A 19,302-nucleotide genomic window follows, 5' to 3' on the forward strand; every position below is an offset into this window, starting at 1 on the left:
CGCATTTGTATAAACACCAGTTAATGCACAAAAATAAGGGGGGGGAACAAAACAGGTTTTAAAAAATCCGAGATCTCGAACTACTGTCATCGGCTTTCTAGTAGTTGATGACTAATTTTAGGTTCTAATAATTCGTTCATTTTTTGTACCCTATTTTTTTAGCCTAAAATCATACTGAAGCTTCCCTAAATTAGAGAACTCAATCGGTTCAGTGGTTATCGAGATTCTATTTGAAAAAAATCGTAAATACTACTTTTTCTAAACAAAATGTATATAAATTGAGTGTTTGATTTTGATCTTTAATTTTCATGGTTTGAATCAGGTGGTTTTATATATATTCTCAATGCTTTTATTTTATCAACACACGACTAAATCTATAATGGCATTATCAGAATAGCAATTATGGCATATTGAAAAGTATTAATCTTTAAGACAATAAAATAAATTGATTTAAACCCCAAATTGCGATAAAATACCTTTTATGTAGGTAAAAATTATTGGGGAAAAGTATAAACTGATCAAGATTTAAAGCCAACTAATGAAGGAAAACAGTACTTATTCATTAAAAATTTAACAAAATCGCAATTTTTTGTTAATTTTGATTTAAAAGTTTTGTAATTAGGTCATGTATACCTACGTACGAACTATATTTTAAATATTGATATCGTATATTTTTGATTATTAATATATTAATAGGTTTTTAATTAAAAATGTTAAAAACATTATTATTTTGATGTCAATATGTTGATACAAGTAAAACAGGTCAATCAAGTCCATAAGTAGCGAAGCAATATAACGGATAATCAGACATACTGACGTTTAGAGACAAATTATAGAGTAATTTTCCTTGTTAAAAGATATTTTGAATAATGTAAGAAAATATTATTAAATATTAATACCTATCTATTTTCGTGCTACAGATATGATTAGCTTATTAGATTAGTTTCTAAGATACATTACGGATTCAGGGAAAATATATTAAAAATAACTTCAAAATGAATTGTTTAAAAGTTTGGGTATTGCATGTTTTAATCAACCAACCAACCAGATTTGATATTTCTTAGATATTAACAGGGATCTAAAGAGGTAAGAGTAAGACAATGGCCGATAAATTGATGTACATCCCCAATGATAATACAATACACAAAAATTACCCCTTGTCTGGAATACAATTATTTGTTGATACGTTGAACACTCTACTTCAGGATCCAACCAATCAAATCAATATAAGTCCTCAAAGTTGTCAAGGCAATGAATACGAAAACTTTATTATAAAACTTTGGGGTCTAGTGTAATAAACAGCCCAATGTTTCCTTCCTCCCTGAGTTATTAATATGGAAAATAAATTCCCTAATTTAATATTCAGAGATGTTTAAAAGGATTTATATGATTACTTATTATGAATACATACATACATCTTCTTATCTAATTATCTATCTGTCTATCTAATTTAAGAATATGATTTAAATAAAATATATCTATAATCATGGAGGAAGGGGACAATTTGCTGTTTATTACAATATAGAACAGTACTCAAAGTTTACAGAAGGATTAATTTTGTGTATCATCATTGGGGATGTACATCAATTTATCGGCCATTGTCTTATCCCTTTAGATCACTGATGTATAATAAGAAGTAGAACGATATTTGTCCGTCTGTCTGTCGGTTGAAGCTTGAGATCTCGGTAACTGCTGAACCGATTAGGCTCTATTTTTCCGTGGTCTTAAGCTATTTTGTTGGGTGGTTGGGTCTAATATATGGAAAAAACTCCTAGAGGCTAGTTGAAATAACAATATGTTAGAGGTATAATAATTTTCAAGAATGGATACTTGATGTCTTTCTAGCTATCTTTCTATCTATCCAAAACAATACATATATCTATTTATAGGCATATAAGATGATTAATATTCTGCAAACGGCTGTTATGCTTATAGAATATCATAGTTTTAAGAATATAATATAAAATCATATTATATATTCATTCCTATTATATGTATAAAGAAGTAAGGTTTTTTTTGTCTAAATCTAAAGATCTCAATAACTACTAAAGTGATTGGGTTCTTTTTTAATAGGTAAGCTTCGCATAAGCCCCGTGATGGTTTTAGGCTATTGATTTTCAGATTTAAGTCTTTAGATAGTGTTTATCCTGTTTTTTCTAGCCATTTTTTGCCCCTTTGAATATAGAGCTCCTAGATTCTAGAGGTGTAGACGGCGGCTAGTATTATATAAAGAAGTAAATGGCACCAAAATTTTGATTGGATGGTTAAAACAAGAATTCCCAATTTTCTATCCAATAATATAAATTCTAGTTAGGGGTAATTTTGTTTATCATTGACCTACCATACTATAAATTCCAATGCTTAATTACTCATATAAAATATTTAATGAATTTTCAAATATTTAAATTCATATTACAAACAAGGTTTATTAGGGCAGTATTAGTTATTTATCGCATCGTATTATAGACAGCCATCCGCGGATAATTAAATAAAAAAATAGAAGGTTTCAATCTTATGATATTTCTTTGTCTGTAGTACGATGCTATGCATGATTTTTCTGTATATGGCTGAGAACATGTTCTAATTATACGGATATTAATCAATACTGAAACAATGAATCTCAAACCAATTTTAATTTTGTATTTTTATTTCAGGTAATGTTATTATCTGCTACTGTACAATCCATCCTTCCTTCATAACTCCAGTAAATATATGTCTGCAAATACACTGACAGACATACATACCAAGTTATGCAGTAGCTTTGTTACGGTCATCTTATAATAATGGATGCAGAGTATACGTGGATATTATGACAGGGAAAAAATTGTTGTAAATTTAGGCTGCTAACATGGAACTAGTTTATTGGTCAGTTCGTTCATCCATTAGGAAGGATGGGGTAAAGGTGGTGGACAGGTGGAATCGTTATTTTAGTCCACTCCGTGTTTCACTTTATTAGATAACATGAAAATCTGGTGTAAGATCCAAGTAATAATATATCCATTTCTACAATGTATTGTCTAGCAGATGAATTACTTCAAATCTTTTGTTTTTTTACATATTAAATCCTTTGATAACTCTCAAGTAGTATGTTTATACAATACAAACAATATTATAATATAGTATGACTTTTTCCGTTGTCTGCTACATCAATAAGAATGTATGTTGTACTATACGTAATAACTGCTAAAATACCTCTTGTTTATTGAGTAAATTGGACTGTAAATTACACTGGTATCCAAAGTTTTATTTGTTGGCTCAAAAACCTTTAGTACTTTGATTGGTTGATACCAAACTTTTCAACCAATCAATTTAATTTATCGTCCATTGTCTTATCCATAAAGATCCCTGCCAACAGACATCAATGTACTTGTTAAAAATTAAATTTTGTAAGTTTTAATTTATTGGATGCTTTGTAAAGCAATATTTAAGGCCACCAATTAAGATATAAGTTGTTGAAAAGACATTCAAACAATACTGCCAATTTTTATGGTTTGATTAATATAAAAAATGTATTAGCATTTTTCTAACTAAGAGAAATGCATGCTATAATCGTTATCATTAAAAAGTTGTTCATTTTAAATAGTAAAAAAGTCAAGTATCTTTAGCTAATAATATTGTCTGTATATATTGTATAAACATATAATAAAACCATTGATTAAGCCTTTATAATCAACTTCTTGTTGTTCTCAACGGCCCTAATGTATTTGGGAAGGGATATGATATTTGAAGAAAGTTTTTGCTATGCTCCCATCTCCGCCAACCAAGAATGATAATTTTTTTATAACAATATCAGATTCATATTGTAAAATAATGAGCATATTTTTAATTGGACACACGTTTAATTTTGAATTCTATTGTAATTTCTCTGTTGATATAGGTATTATTACTTGCAACAGATTTTTATGAACTCTGATAAAGTGATGCTCGTAGTTGGCTAAAATAACGATACCCTCCCCCCCCCCCACCCACATCCCCTGCCTTCCTACTAAACTGACTACTAAATAAGATTCTTAACAGCAATCTAAATTGACAGAGAATTTACCCTGTCAATATTTCTATGTAGAAACTATATCCATTATTATAAATTAAGAGTTTAGTAATTGCTTGAAGGAAAGTTATTAAACAACAATTGATATGTTAATATCAACATTTAACCCTTTGGCAAAACATTCATTATTAGTAGCGAAGCTACTCTAACATTTTGCCAGTCTGTGTGTCCATTTAGATAGAGGAAACTATACTTACTCAAATTGAAGAACAAAATAACGCTATCTTATTAATGACATTATTCCTAAAAAATTAGAAGCTATACAGTTAAACATATATAAAAAGATGAGAGAGAAGATATTTGTATATTTTAAAGAAAATTAAGTTTTTTATTAAAGTAAAAGGGAAGAAATAGTTAGGACTTTTTTTTACATGATTTTACTTGATTAAATTGAAGTGTAGTCTATCTATTCATCAATCTATGCAAGTTATCAATGAGTTATCAATGTAATTATCTATTTTAACCAAAAAGAAAATCCTATATTCATCCTTTTACTTTTGATTAAATTGAAAGAGTTTTTTCTCCCTTGAGAGATGAGAGAGAGTATTTTTTTTGCTATGGTTCAGCAAATCACAGATTTAGAGATAATGCTTGCAAGATTAAAATTCTAGGGAATAATAACTAGAATATGTTTGGTCTTACAACACAGAAAAATAGCCGAAAACCTTACCTGTACCTTTTTTTAGTTTGCTAAAATAAAAAAAATTTTGGATAAATTTAAAAATTAATAAAAATTGCCTAAATTCCTGAGAAAACATGGATGACAACATCCATAAAAGCGAAGCACTGAAACGGTAAGACAAACGAACTTACATTTTTAGAACTTGATAATAGAGTTGATTCGCTTATACTATTGTTCTTTGTTGTCACAGGATTCAATATACCAAAAATCAGATCAAACGGAAAATTAGATCACATAAAAATTTGTTGTTAAAAAAGTAGAAAAATCAACATGTTTAAAATGGACGTACGGACATTCTGGTAATGATTATAGAGTTGCTACGCTTTCTAAATCGTACCTAACTACAACAGGAATCATCATGCAAAATTTGAAATCGATAGGACAATTCTAACATGCCTAAATTAACGAATAAAAGCTATCTATCTCGGACAGACCGACCCTAATTATACAAAATCTTCGCTTTTAAAAATAGTAGAATGTTGAAACTTGATGAAACAAGGATGACAACATCCATAAAAGCGAAGCACAAACGGACATTAACACTTGTATAGTATCTGAACTGAATAATCAGAATTTAAAAGTATAAGAGTCGAAGCAAAATTGTAAGTAAATATGTTGAAAACTGCTTGAAGCAGGATAATGTTTATGGACATACTTACATTTTTGGACTTAGTTATAGAGTTGCTTCGCTTGTAATATTGTTCTTTGTTGTCCCAGGAATCAATATACCAAAAATCAGATCAAACGGATAATTAGAACACTTGAAAATTTGTTGTTAAAAAAAGTAGAAAAATCAACATGTTTAAAATGGACGTACGGACATTCTGGTAATGATTATAGAGTTGCTACGCTTTCTAAATCGTACCTAACTACTACAGGAATCATCATGCAAAGTTTGAAATCGATAGGACAATTCTAACATGCCTAAATTAATGAATAAAAGCTATCTATCTCGGACGGACGTACGGACGGACGGACGTACGGACGGACCGACCCTAATTATAGAAAAGCTTCGCTTTTAAAAAGTGTAAAGTTGTTGATGAATGGAATTTGGATTAGTAGATATTTTCTGTCTGACTGTCTAGATATTTAGACATCTATCTATCTATCTATCTTTTTATGTAAATAGGTATATTTTTTAAGTTTTAAAAATATGAAATATCAAATACCGCTGAACCGATACGGTTTTCGTTTACAGTGTAGCTTCTCATAGGTCCTGGGAAGGTTTATAGCTATTTTGTGGGAGGTTACTAACACACCACCCTAGCTTAACCCCCAAAAATTCCCAAAATTAGAAACAAAAATAAAAATAGAGGGGGACGAATTTAACCCCCACCACATCTAATGCCCCTAGAGACCTATAGGTACGTAGCCGCTAGGTAGTTATTGATAATAGACAAAAGATAGAATGATGAACATAATACCTAGATTGATCATTTAATATACATCTGTTACTTCTATTTTTTGTATTTTCTAGGGATCTTAATGGATAAGACAATGGATGATAAACAGATGTACATCCTAATAATGATAAACAAAATTACCCCGTCTGTAAATTACAATTATTGGTTGAAACGTTGCACACTCAACTTAGTGAACCAACCAATCAAAATGCAATAAAAGTCCTCAAAGTTGTCAAGCCAACGAATAAGAGAACGTTATTATATAACTTTGGGGACTAGGACAAAACGACTAACAATTAAATCTATGTGTTTATACAATACGGACAATTTTATCAGTTATAAGCAGTAATTGTCAATAAATCACTTAAAATGACAATTGTATAAGTTATCTCTTTGAATTAAGACATTTATAGTCTGACGGACAGAAAAAAGAATATTAGTTATAGAAAAGAAGCAAAAAGATCATTCAATTATGCTATAATGTGTTAACAAACATTGTGTATATTGTATAAACATACAAATAGGTAAATAACCAAATGTTTTAGATGTTACATTTGCATATTTTGGGGGGAAAAGTCAGTATGTTCTTTCTAAATGATATTTAGAAGATTATTGGCTTTGTCCACAGCCTCTAGGGGCGTTGACATTGCATAGTAGCATAAAACCTGCTCTGAACAATTACAACGGTTCTCTGAAAATCCATAACAGGACTTCTGTGAAGCTTACTTGAAATAGAGAGCCCCATCGGTTCAGTAGTTATTGAGATCTTCAGCTTCAGACAAAAAACTTACTACTTTATATTATTACATAGAGTGATCAACACAGTTTAATTAAACATGTTATTTTTATTTGATAAGTCCAATATACAGTGTTTCATTTTATATTATTGGAAAAATAAATCTTAACAAATTATAATTAGCATTTATTAACTATAACCTTATATTGATAATGAAATTAAAGATAAAAGGATTCATATATAGCACATTTGTCTTGTTCCTATGTTAATACAATACAGACAATAATGATATAAGCGTTTTTAATTGAATAGTTTTATAAATAAATGTATTCTTTTACTTTAATGTTTGCTCGCAGCTACGTCCCCAGAGTCCTCTAGGGGCATTTGAGGTTTGAATTTTAGATTAAATGAAAAAAATTTGTTTTCAAAAAAAAAACATAAACCTTCCCAGGACCTATGAGAAGCTACAATGCAAAGGTGAACCATATCGGTTCAGCGGTTAGCCAGATCTTGTTACTTCATTATAATGATAAAACTGTTATATCAATGCATGGAGTATAAAAATAAAAAACCTGTTATTTTAAACAAATATAATAGAAACTGTTATGAAAGTTCCTAGAAAATCTGTATACATTGTAAGCACACTTTTATTTAGTTATTGTTATTGTTGACTGATTATGAAATCAATCACCCGAGTGATTAGGAATAACATGTTAGAAATATGTGATTCTATCCAGGGAGGGAGGGGACAATTGGGCTGTTTATTACACCAGTCCCCAAAGTTTTATAAAAATGTTTTGATGTTTGTGGACTTTAATTGAATTATGATAGTTTTGTTCCTTAAGTTGAGTGTCCAAACGTTTCAACCAGTAATTGTAATCTACAGAACGTGTAATTTTGTGTATAATCATTGGGGATGTACATTAATTTATCGGCCATTGTCTTATCCATTTAGATCCCTGGGTATAATGACATATGGTAGTTTATTGCAATGGTTTTTGGGTTGTTATCATTAACTTTCTTATTTGACAGAAGGGCAATCCGGGGATCTAAAGGGATAAGACAATGGCCGATAAATTGATGCACATCCCCAATGATAATACACAAATTACCCATCCTGTAGATTACAATTAGTGGTTGAAACGTTTAGAATCTATACTTAATGAACAAACCAATCAAAATCTAACAAAAGTCACAGTTAATAAGCCAATGGATAAAAAAACGTTATTAAAAAAAATTCGGGGACTAATGTAATAAACTGCCGAATGTTCCCTCACCGGAGAAAATCTCTGTTCAGCTTTATGCTGTTTTCATATCAACAAAATGGCAGCCATTATTAGAATAGCATTACGTTGTAAATATAGGTTTCTTTTTTTAATACTTGATGGTTATATAGAGTTGTAAGTTTTTATTTGAAACTTTTCAATAAATACTGAACAGATTGAGTTTTCCATTTAAGAAAAGCTTTGCAAAGGTCCAAGGATGCTTTTAGGCTATTTTATTTTTATAATAAAAGGTGGTTTCAGGCTATTTTTCCTTCCCATCCTTTTGAATAAAAAGCCCCATTTGATAATTTTATAATCAAATAACGCTGGGATCTTTTTTAAGGGATAAGGTATCTATACCAATATCTAAAAGTTATTGGTGGTAAAGTTTGGACACTGCTATACAGACCAATGTCTCAATAAATTTTAGAGTAGTTGCACTTTCCCTCCACATAAAAACATATGAATTGATAAATCAATATAAATTGATTTGTCAATTCAGAAAGAAAAATTATAATACCAGGGATCTAAAGGGATAAGACAATTGCCGATAAATATATGTACATCCCCAATTATGATACACAAAATTAGCCCTTTATGTATATTACAATTTGTGGTTGAAACGGTTAGACATTCAACTAAATGAACTTATTATAAAACTTTGGGGACTAGTGCAATAAACAGCACATGTCCCCTTTCTTCCTGTTATAATACGCATTTAAAGCTACAAAAGTATTCATGTAAAATATTGCCATTACATCATTATTAGAATAGCATTATACTATTTTTTTATTTAATATCAGAGTTGGAAGTGACATTGGACTGTAAATTTTACTGGTACCCAAAGTTTTATAAACGCATTCTCTCATATGTTGGCCTAAAAACTTTGGAGACTTTAGTTAAATCTTGATTTGTTGGTTTTTGCTAGCATTTATCCAGAAATTTAATTTACAACAGGAATAATTTTGTTATTCATCATTCGGTATGTACATCAGTTTTTTTTTCATTGTTTTATCCCTGATATCCTGCTGAAAATACATTACATGGGTACTTTATTTATTTGATTAAAGAATACATTTATAAAAATTAATTATCCTTCTAAGGTTGTAGCATATATTATTATTAAGAGTGGCTTCACCACCAGAGAATTTTCTCTCTCGTGACCATACCTATTTGGCAGAGGATGTCATCCCCCCCCTCTTCACCCCTAGAGAATGATAATTTTCCCTCTCGTGGCCATACATCTTTAGGAGGGCAATGTCATACCCCCCCCCCCCCCCCTAACGATAGAACGATCGGTTCAGCAGTTTACGAGATATTATTGCACATGCATACAGACTATTAAACCTTATATAAAAGTAACAGGATGTCTATGTGTGTGTATCTGTTTGTACCAAAGGACTCCTTTACTATGTAGCCTCTTATAGGTTCTTGGAAGGTTTATAACTATTTTTGGTGAAGTTATCACCATCCTCCAATGAGAAATCGCACCAAGAGAAAAATGCCCACCCCCCAATCAGAATATTTTTTGATTTTTTCTTTAATGAAAATTAAAAAAGGAGGAGAAAAGGTCAACATACCCCTCAACCTGCCATTAGAGGCCTTTAGGGGCGCAACCGCTAGTTCTAAATAATGTAACACATAAGTGGATATATAGATTTTCTTTTATAAATCTCCTGATGAATTATTCACCCCATTCAAATATTTGATTTGAGGGGGTTGGGGGGTTAAGAACCATTAATTTTCGCACAGTGGGGGGTCCTTCCTCCCTTTGGCTACCATTATATTGCTTTTATTCATATTCAACTACCCCCCTCCCCCTCCCAACCTTCACATATTCTTTTATTTCTACTATTATGCAAAGAAAGTTATAACTTTTCTGAAAAATAAATAGTAAAAAGATAAAGATTTAATAGCATAAAAAAGATGTTAAAATTTAAAGTTCAAGGGTATTGAACAAAAAAAAAAAAGTTTTTTGAATAACTATCCTTAAAATTCCCCACCACCCCCTGAAATCACTTAAACATAATGGTTGATCCATTTAACCCTTTAATATTTGCATTGCAACCCCCCCCCCCCCTTCTCCCATCACCCCCCCCCCCCCCAAATATTTTCAAAAGTCTACCGTTTCCACTAAAAAGTCTTCTTTTTTTACTAGATAAATAGAATAACAACAGTAAAATGTTATACAGTTAAAAAGGTTCTTTAGAGTGTACTTCTTCTGTAAATATTGGGGGGAGTAAAGGGTTATAGATTAATTTACTCGCTGTTGTCCCCTCCCTCCCTGGTTTGAAAGAACAGATGGTCTTTTTGCAACAAAATATTATCACTTCATGTTGATCTAAGATTATTATTATTTTTTATATGTTTTTACAATACAGACAATATTACACTTTAGCTAAATTGATTTATTGTTTGGTTCAAATTAGAAACATCAAAATTTTTCAAAAGTAAAAAGGGTATTCCTGTTTATCATCATTGGGAAATATACTTCGCCTTATCGTTCTGATTTTGATGTGATGCATTTTGGCATGTATAAACATTTTGCTATCTTAGCTTGGTACATATGCTTTCAACTTTTATGATAATAATGCTCATATTTGGTTTTTATTAAAGGCGACGATATTCTTTAACTAGTGTAAGTTAGTAAGTCAAATAAATAAAAAAAACCTATAGCCACTGGCACTGCAGACTAGAACCCTCTAGGCTTTATCCCTTCAGAACTACTCTAACCCTTACTTAACCTAACCTACAAATAGCATAAAAAAGGTTTGTTCATGATCCAAATGTTATACAAGGGAAAACCCTCATTATTATTCTAATATTTCTTATCCTTTTAGGTATGTTGGTTTTGAATAGCGGAAAAGTTATAATATGCAAATCATCATATACAAATTATAATTGGACGGTCGTACAGAAAGGTTATAGTTATCGAGTAGCTTCGCTACTAAAAGTTCATTAATCACGATTAAATAATATTTTGGCGACTAATGGGTCTGACTAATACTATTTGTATGAATATTAATCATTTTTTTAGTAGCGCAGCTACTCTATGATAAGGGTCTAAGGGGGGGGGAAGTTCTGACACTTTTGCGTAAACAGTGATTATAGGCTTTGTCTTTGGAGATAATGGATAGGTTATTTGGCAAAAAAGTTTCCTTTTGGGATGTAGTTTTCCTATTTTTAAAAAAATTTTGGATTCGGCCTCCAGGTTCCGGTACTCCAGGCCTCCAGGTGGATTCTGGACAGGTAAAAAAAAAAATTCAAGATAGAACAAAACTTATTTAACAAAAGTTGGTACTTTATGGATGGTATGAACTAATTTGAAGAAATTTATGAAATCGGGCTCCAGGTTCTGGTACTGCAGGCCTCCAGGTGGATCCTGGACAGGTAAAAATTGAAAATTTTAATTTTAAAGTTAGAACAAAACTTATTTAACAAAAGTGGCTTCTTTATAGATGGTATTAACTAATCTGAAGAAAATTTTGAAATCGGGCTCCAGGTTCAGGTGCTGCAGGCCTCCAGGTGGATCCTGGACAGGTAAAAATTGAAAATTTTTACTTTAAAAGTTAGAACAAAACTTATTTAACAAAAGATGCTACTTTATGGATGGTATGATCTAATTTGAAGAAATTTTTGAAATCAGGCTCCAGGTTCTGGTACTGCAGGCCTCCAGGTGGATCCTGGACAGGTAAAAATTGAAAATTTTTTATTTAAAAGTTAGAACAAAACTATTTAACAAAAGTGGCTTCTTTATAGATGGTTTGAACTAATTTGAAGAAAATTTTGAAATCGGTCTCCAGGTTCAGGTACTGCAGGCCTCCAGGTGGATCCTGGACAGGTAAAAATTGAAATTTTTTAATTTAAAAGTTAGAACAAAACTTATTTTACAAAAGTGGCTTCTTTATAGATGGTATTAACTAATCTGAAGAAAATTTTAAAATCGGGCTCCAGGTTCAGGTGCTGCAGGCCTCCAGGTGGATCCTGGACAGGTAAAAATTTCAATTTTTACATTAAAAGTTAGAACAAAACTTATTTTACAAAAGTGGCTTCTTTATAGATGATAGAGGAAGTAATTTGAAGAAAATTTTGAAATCGGGCGCCAGGTTCAGGTACTGCAGGCCTCCAGGTGGATCCTGGATAGGTAAAAATTAAAAATTTCTACTTTAAAAGTTAAAACAAAACTTATTTGACAAAAGTGGCTTCTTTAAAGATGGTAGGAAGTAATTTGAAGAAAATTTTGAAATCGGGCTCCAGGTTCAGGTACTGCAGGCCTCCAGGTGGATCCTGGACAGGTAAAAACTGAAAAAATTTTCTATTAAAGTTAGAACAAAACTTACCTAAAGTGTGTTACCTTTTTTTATGTTTTATTATTATTTGGCCACAACTTGTTCGAAAATGCTCAAAAATCAGACCTTTTTTGACCGAAGATACTCAAATGGTTCCTTTACAAGCCCAATCAATCAGTTTTAAGATATCTTTATATTTCAAGAAAAATTGATGAAAAATACTAAAAAACGGCAAATTTGGGTGTTACCTTTTATATGCACAGATACCATAAAATCAACAGAAAAAATACTTATTTTTACTTTTCTGCCCTTTTTAAAGTTTGATTCTGATAAATTGGCTATTCTTGAAGGGATTTATGCATTGATTATACTGAAACATAATATTGGACAGAAATTAATGTATTTCAAAGAAAGAAATTTTGGAAAATAAGAAATTCGACCTCTATCACTTCAGAGGACAGCTGCCAACCCCCAGTTGACAGGATATAGTTAAATACTTGTTTGCAATAATAATTAGCCCAAAAAGTAAAACAAAATTTTTTTTAATATGATAAAAAATGATAATCTAAATCTTAATTTTGGGGATGATGATCTTAAAGACGCTCTTGCTGTTGGTGGTGATGACCCAGATGGTATCAAAATATATGAGCATTATGACAACTTATCTATTAAACTATGGTCCGATTTTTGTATTTGTAGCATTCTCCAATCAAGAGAAATCCCAAAACATACAATCATGGTTTTTAAATTCTCCAATTCATAAGGTAAATGTAGTAGTTTTTAAAAGATGGTTATATTTCTTGTTACAACTTTTAATTGGAGGCTGCTACAAATACAAAAATTGGACCATAGTTCAATAAATGAGTTGTCATAACGCTCATGTACTTGGATACCATCTGGGTCATCATCACCACCAGTAAGAGCGTCCTTCAGATCATCATCCCCAAAATTAAGATTTAGATTATCAGTTTTTTACCATATTAAAAAACTTTTTGTTTTACTTTTTGGGCTAATTATTATTGCTAACAAGTATTTAACTATATCCTGTCAACTGGGGGTTGGCAGCTGTCCTCTGAAGTGATAGAGGTCGAATTTCTTATTTTCCAAAATGTTCTTTCTTTGAAATGCATTAATTTCTTCCCAATATTATGTTTCAGTATATTTCAATACATAAATCCCTTCAAGAATAGCCAATTTATCAGAATCAAACTTTAAAAAGGGCAGAAAAGTAAAAATAAGTATTTTTTCTGTTGATTTTATGGTATCTGTGCATATAAAAGGTAACACCCAAATTTGCTGTTTTTTAGTATTTTCATAAATTTTTCTTGAAATATAAAGATATCTTAAAACTGATTGATTGGGCTTGTAAAGGAACCATTTTAGTATCTTTGGTCGAAAAATGTCTGATTTGTGAGCATTTTTTACCAAGTTGTGGCCAAATAATAATAAAACATAAAAAAAGGTAACACACTTTATTTATAAAAAGTTGATACTTTATGGATGGTATTAAATAATTTAAAGAAAATTTTAAAATCGGGCTCCAGGTTCAGGGACTGCAGGCCTCCAGTTAGATCCTGGACAGGTAAATATTGAAATATTTTACTTTAAAAGTTAGATCAAAACTTATTTTTATAAAAGTGATACTTTATGGATGGTAGGAAGTAATTTGAAGAAAATTTCAAAATTGGGCTCCAGGTTCAGGTATAGCAGGCCTCCAGGTGGATCCTGGACAGTGGACAGGTAAAAATGGAATTTTTTTACTATTTAAGTTAGGACAAAACTTATTTAACAAAAGTTGTTACTTTTTAGCTAGTATTACCTTTAAAATCAGACACAAGGTTCAAGTTCTGTTCAACTCCCAGATGGATTCTGGACAGGTATAAAATGAAAATATTTACCTTTCAGTTAGAACAAAACTTTTTTTTTTAAATAAATGCTAGTTTATACTAAACTTTTACTTCTTATGGCCCTGATAAAACCAACCATTTTATTAAATTTTGAATTATATCTGAAAAAAAATACTAACAATCGACTAGAATAAAATAAACATCAATAACATATTGTCAACAGGTCAGTCATAAAAGTAAGTCTGAAGGAAAAACACTGCTCTACCTGCTGTAATTATCTATCAGTCTTTAAGCAATTAGAGTGGTGTATTTCCTGAACTAGTTTTGAACCAACCAATCTGGCAATCAAAAGCTAAAAATTTAGAGCAAATCAGTTTTCTCTTATGTAATAACACTATCATGTAATTTGCCTATAGTTCATCTCAAAGTCCATACTATCCCTCTTTGAAATTATCCCAACCCTTTACCTACAAAATTAAATATAGTTGCTAAGAAAGTGGGGGATCACAACTAAAGATATCTAAAAAGACTGGACGGTCAGGTTAAGATTATAAGAAATTTTCTTCAAATTAGTTAATACCATCCATAAAGTATCAACTTTTGTTAAATAAGTTTTGTTCTAACTTTTAAAGTAAAAATTACTGTTTATCTGTCCAGGATCCACCTGGAGGCCTGCAGTATCTGAACCTGGAGCTCGATTTCAAAATTTTCTTCAGATTAGTTAATACCATCTATAAAGAAGCCACTTTTGTAAAATAAGTTTTGTTCTAACTTTTAAAGTAAAAATTTTCAATTATTACCTGTCCAGGATCCACCTGGAGGCCTGCAGCACCTGAACCTGGAGCCCGATATCAAAATTTTCTTCAGATTAGTTAATACCATCTATAAAGAAGCCACTTTTGTAAAATAAGTTTTGTTCTAACTTTTAAAGTAAAAATTTTCAATTTTTACCTGTCCAGGATCCACCTGGAGGCCTGCAGCACCTGAACCTTGAGCCCGATTTCAAAATTTTCTTCAAATTAGTTCATACCATCCATAAAGAAGCCACTTTTGTTAAATAAGTTTTGTTCTAACTTTTAAAGTGAAAATTTTCAATTTTTACCTGTCCAGGATCCACCTGGAGGCCTGCAGCACCTGAACCTGGAGCCCGATTTCAAAATTTTCTTCAAATTAGTTCATACCATCTATAAAGAAGCCACTTTTGTTTAATAAGTTTTGTTCTAACTTTTAAATTAAAAATTTTCAATTTTTACCTGTCCAGGATCCACCTGGAGGCCTGCAGCACCTGAACCTGGAGCCCGATTTCAAAATTTTCTTCAAATTAGTTCATACCATCCATAAAGAAGCCACTTTTGTTAAATAAGTTTTGTTCTAACTTTTAAAGTAAAAATTTTCAATTTTTACCTGTCCAGGATCCACCTGGAGGCCTGCAGCACCTGAACCTGGAGCCTGATTTCAAAATTTTCTTCAAATTAATTCATACCATCTAAAAAAAAGCCACTTTTGTTATATAAGTTTTGTTCTAACTTTAAAATTAAAAATTTTCAATTTTTACCTGTACAGGATCCACCTGGAGGCCTGCAGTACCAGAACCTGGAGCCCGATTTCAAAAATTTCTTCAAATTAGTTCATACCATCCATAAAGTACCAACTTTTGTTAAATAAGTTTTGTTCTATCTTGAATTTTTTTTTTTACCTGTCCAGAATCCACCTGGAGGCCTGTAGTACCGGAACCTGGAGGCCGAATCCAAAATTTTTTTAAAAATAGGAAAACTACATCCCAAAAGGAAACTTTTTTGCCAAATAACCTATCCATTATCTCCAAAGACAAAGCCTATAATCACTGTTTACGCAAAAGTGTCAGAACTTCCCCCCCCCCCCCCTTGTCCGTCCGTCTATAAAAGCTAAAATAGTTTTTCTTCGGGTTCATATCTCTCTCATATAGCATTGCGATGATAGACACCATATGTCCAAAAATTACTGCAAGTTCAAAAAGTACAATGTTGAATGACAACTAAAATACTGTTTCAAAGGTTGATTTATTAAACGATGTAACTATTTATATACATCCCCAATGATGATACACAAAATTAACCATTTCTTATAATAATATTATTGATTTAAAATTTTAAATACTAAGCGTTTGGAATCAACCAATCAAAATTCAATATAAGTACCCATACTTTTTGAACCAACAAATATTATAATGTGATTATAAAACTTTGGGTACTTTTGTATTTTACAGTACTCCCCGCCATTCCTGGTACGAATTAGTAAAGGTTTAAAAATGTGTTTTGCCACGCATACTTTAACACTTTTGTTGGTATAATTGATCGATTGATTTGTGTGCACCCCATTTTACCATATTTACCCCATCTTATCCACGTGCCATATATATATTTAATCGGAGAGGGAAGGGACATTAGCCTCTATATTATGTACCAGCGGCTACGTCCCTAGAGGACTCTAAGAACCTTGACATGATCTATGAGAATCTACATTGTAATGGAGAACCATATCAGTTCAGCGGTTTCAGAGATCCTTCGCTACAGACAAAAAACTTTACTACTTTATATAATAGGATTAAATACAAAATCTCTTTTTCGAAACTTTGGGAACTATATTGATCTTGATTGATTTGTACTAACTAGGGGAGTGTCTTTTTATTCAATTATTTTAAGTTTAGAGCTGAGTTAATATTGTTTATCATAATTGGGGGTGAACATTTGTGAACATTTTTAAAAGAAAGAAAAAGTAGTGAAACTACTCTACAATTAACTCTATTAAACAAATACTGAAATAGACCGCGAAATTTTTTGAAATGGTGCAACTTTGAACACACACTTTTACAAACCATGGATCTTAAGGGATATGACAATGGACGATAAATTTATTTCTCGTATTCATTCAAATCCGGTGGACAGGAACCGGTTCTCATTAATGCGAAAAAACTATGTCTAGCATCGTATTATAAACCGCTTTCTATGAATATAGAAATGTACAATCATAAGATTAAAACCATTTATTTAGACCGTGCCTTCGGCACCTCGGGGCTAAAAAAACTGGTTTAAATCTAATAATTGTACATTCTATATCCGCGGAAAGCGGTTTATAATACGATGAAAGAAATAACTATTACATAATTTATTTACAAAATTACCCCTTCTATAGAATGGGTTAGAAGGTTTGAACACTGCTTGTTTGAAACCAAGTTACCAAAATTTAATAAGAGTTCCCAAAGTTATTGAGTTAACGAATAAAATAAGGTAGTTACAAAAATTTGGGTACCAGGGACATTTACATTGTAATGTCCTCTCCCGCCCTGCACACAAACACACTTTCATTTACTATGGAGATCTATATGGATTTATGTGTTTGAGATGGTTACACTCAAAATTTGTCAATTTGGGATTTCGTCATTTTTTTCGATTTTATATTGTTTGTTGTTTTTGAAAACTTATAAAAGGTTTATGCTTTTCCGAAAAGCATAGATTATGTCTTGGAGTGGTTTACATATATGGTTTAATAAAAAATTTTGTAGCAAAACTAATTTATTGCGTTTTTTGAGTATAGCTTGAGAGCCGTGAAAAATTATGCTAAATAGGGAAAATGGGTGCTAGAAATGAAATAGGAAGTGAGAGTGAACGAGATAGAGTGTGTGAGAGAGAGAGAGAGAGAGAGAGAGAGAGAGAGAGATTCGGTATAAAAGGGTTGAAATTGATTTGTTCTAGATATCATTTTGTATGTCTTATTGACAACAGCTCAACAAAATATAGAGGTATACCTACTTAAAAAATTATACATAAATATTTCTACAAAATGAAGAAAGGGATGAGACACTGGACTTTAAGATATGTTTCCAAAGATTATAAACAAATTTCGACCATTTGATGGCTTAAAAGGGTTTAATGTTGATTTGTGATTGCATTAAATAGTGGATTACAGATCTAATCATGGATCAGGGGTGTATATTTTCAAATTTGACCCTGCTGAGGGGGGGGGGGGGATTGTAAAAATTAAGAGAACTGAAAGCATATTTTCCATTTTTCTCACCTTTTTGATAAAAAAACTAAAAGAATATGTGGGAGGGGGGATACTATGAATAAAATGAAGAGTTTTGAAAATATTTTTCCATTTTATTTCCTTCCTTGCTGGAAAAAGCTAGGAGGGGAAAAAATTAAAATTTGCAGCAGGGGAAGAAAAATGAATCTTGTGCAGAATATACACCCCTGTCATGGATCTAAAGGGATAAGACAAAGTACGAAAAATTGATATACAACCCAAATGATGATAAACAAAATCACCTCTTGCTTAAAAAGTTTAGAAACATTTAATAAAAGTACCCAAAGTTTTTTAGCCAACGAATGAGGTAACTAGAAAACTTTGGGTAAACCATTAAAAATTGCATATAGTTTTATTTTTTTTAAGTGGTATTTTCACATAACGGTTATTAATAATAAATGACTTTTTAACCCTTAAAACATAAAATATCCCTAAAACGTCTATTATAGAACGTTAATAGTTGATGGCTCGAAAAAGAATCAATTTAGTAAAAAATAATGAAATAAAGGTATTGGAACTTTGATAATTGAATATTAGAAAAGGATTGACTTAATTGCAGCTAAAAAAAAAATAATTTTTCCCCTAACTTTTCCTACAGTTAAAAATAATTTAAAATACTAGCAGCTGCTAGCATGTAAGATCTCTTTATTCGAAGGAAATGGAAAGGAAAAAATAGCCTAAAACCATCCAACCAAAATCTTAAAAGTTAACATTTTAGCTACATGCCTAAAACCTAGTTCTTTGCATTAAAAGGATTGCACTATTGTAGAAATAATAAAATTGTCTAGATAACAATCATTTTTGTTTACTGGTATAATATTTAAGCCTTTATTTGGGTGTTTTTTTTTTTGGCACTTAAACCTTTTTTTCTGCTATCCCTCTGATCCATTTATCCCTACAAAAATTTCCCTATACATATTTGTATAAAAAATGTCCTAATAGCATTTTTGGTGGATGAAAAATGTCTTTT

The 19,302-nt window shown here is 31.2% G+C and overlaps 2 protein-coding genes across 9 annotated transcripts in view; both read left to right on the top strand.

The window, feature by feature from the left end:
• The window catches only part of LOC145327592 (uncharacterized), a 53,203-nt gene that overhangs the window by 32,533 nt on the left and 1,368 nt on the right, over positions 1 to 19,302 (top strand). Inside the window, exon 3 of the mRNA XM_080171131.1 lies at positions 14,233 to 14,300. Coding sequence (XP_080027257.1) covers positions 14,233 to 14,300 — 68 coding nt within the window. The remainder of the gene's footprint in view (positions 1 to 14,232; positions 14,301 to 19,302) is intronic.
• LOC145329090 (fasciclin-3-like) overlaps positions 1 to 19,302 on the top strand; it is a 243,259-nt gene that overhangs the window by 6,341 nt on the left and 217,616 nt on the right. The gene's annotated exons all lie outside the window — the stretch shown is intronic.

This window comes from Acartia tonsa, chromosome 9, assembly GCF_053477335.1.
Source record: "Acartia tonsa isolate MP-2025a chromosome 9, ASM5347733v1, whole genome shotgun sequence".
In the NCBI taxonomy this organism is placed as follows: Eukaryota; Metazoa; Arthropoda; class Copepoda; order Calanoida; family Acartiidae; genus Acartia; species Acartia tonsa.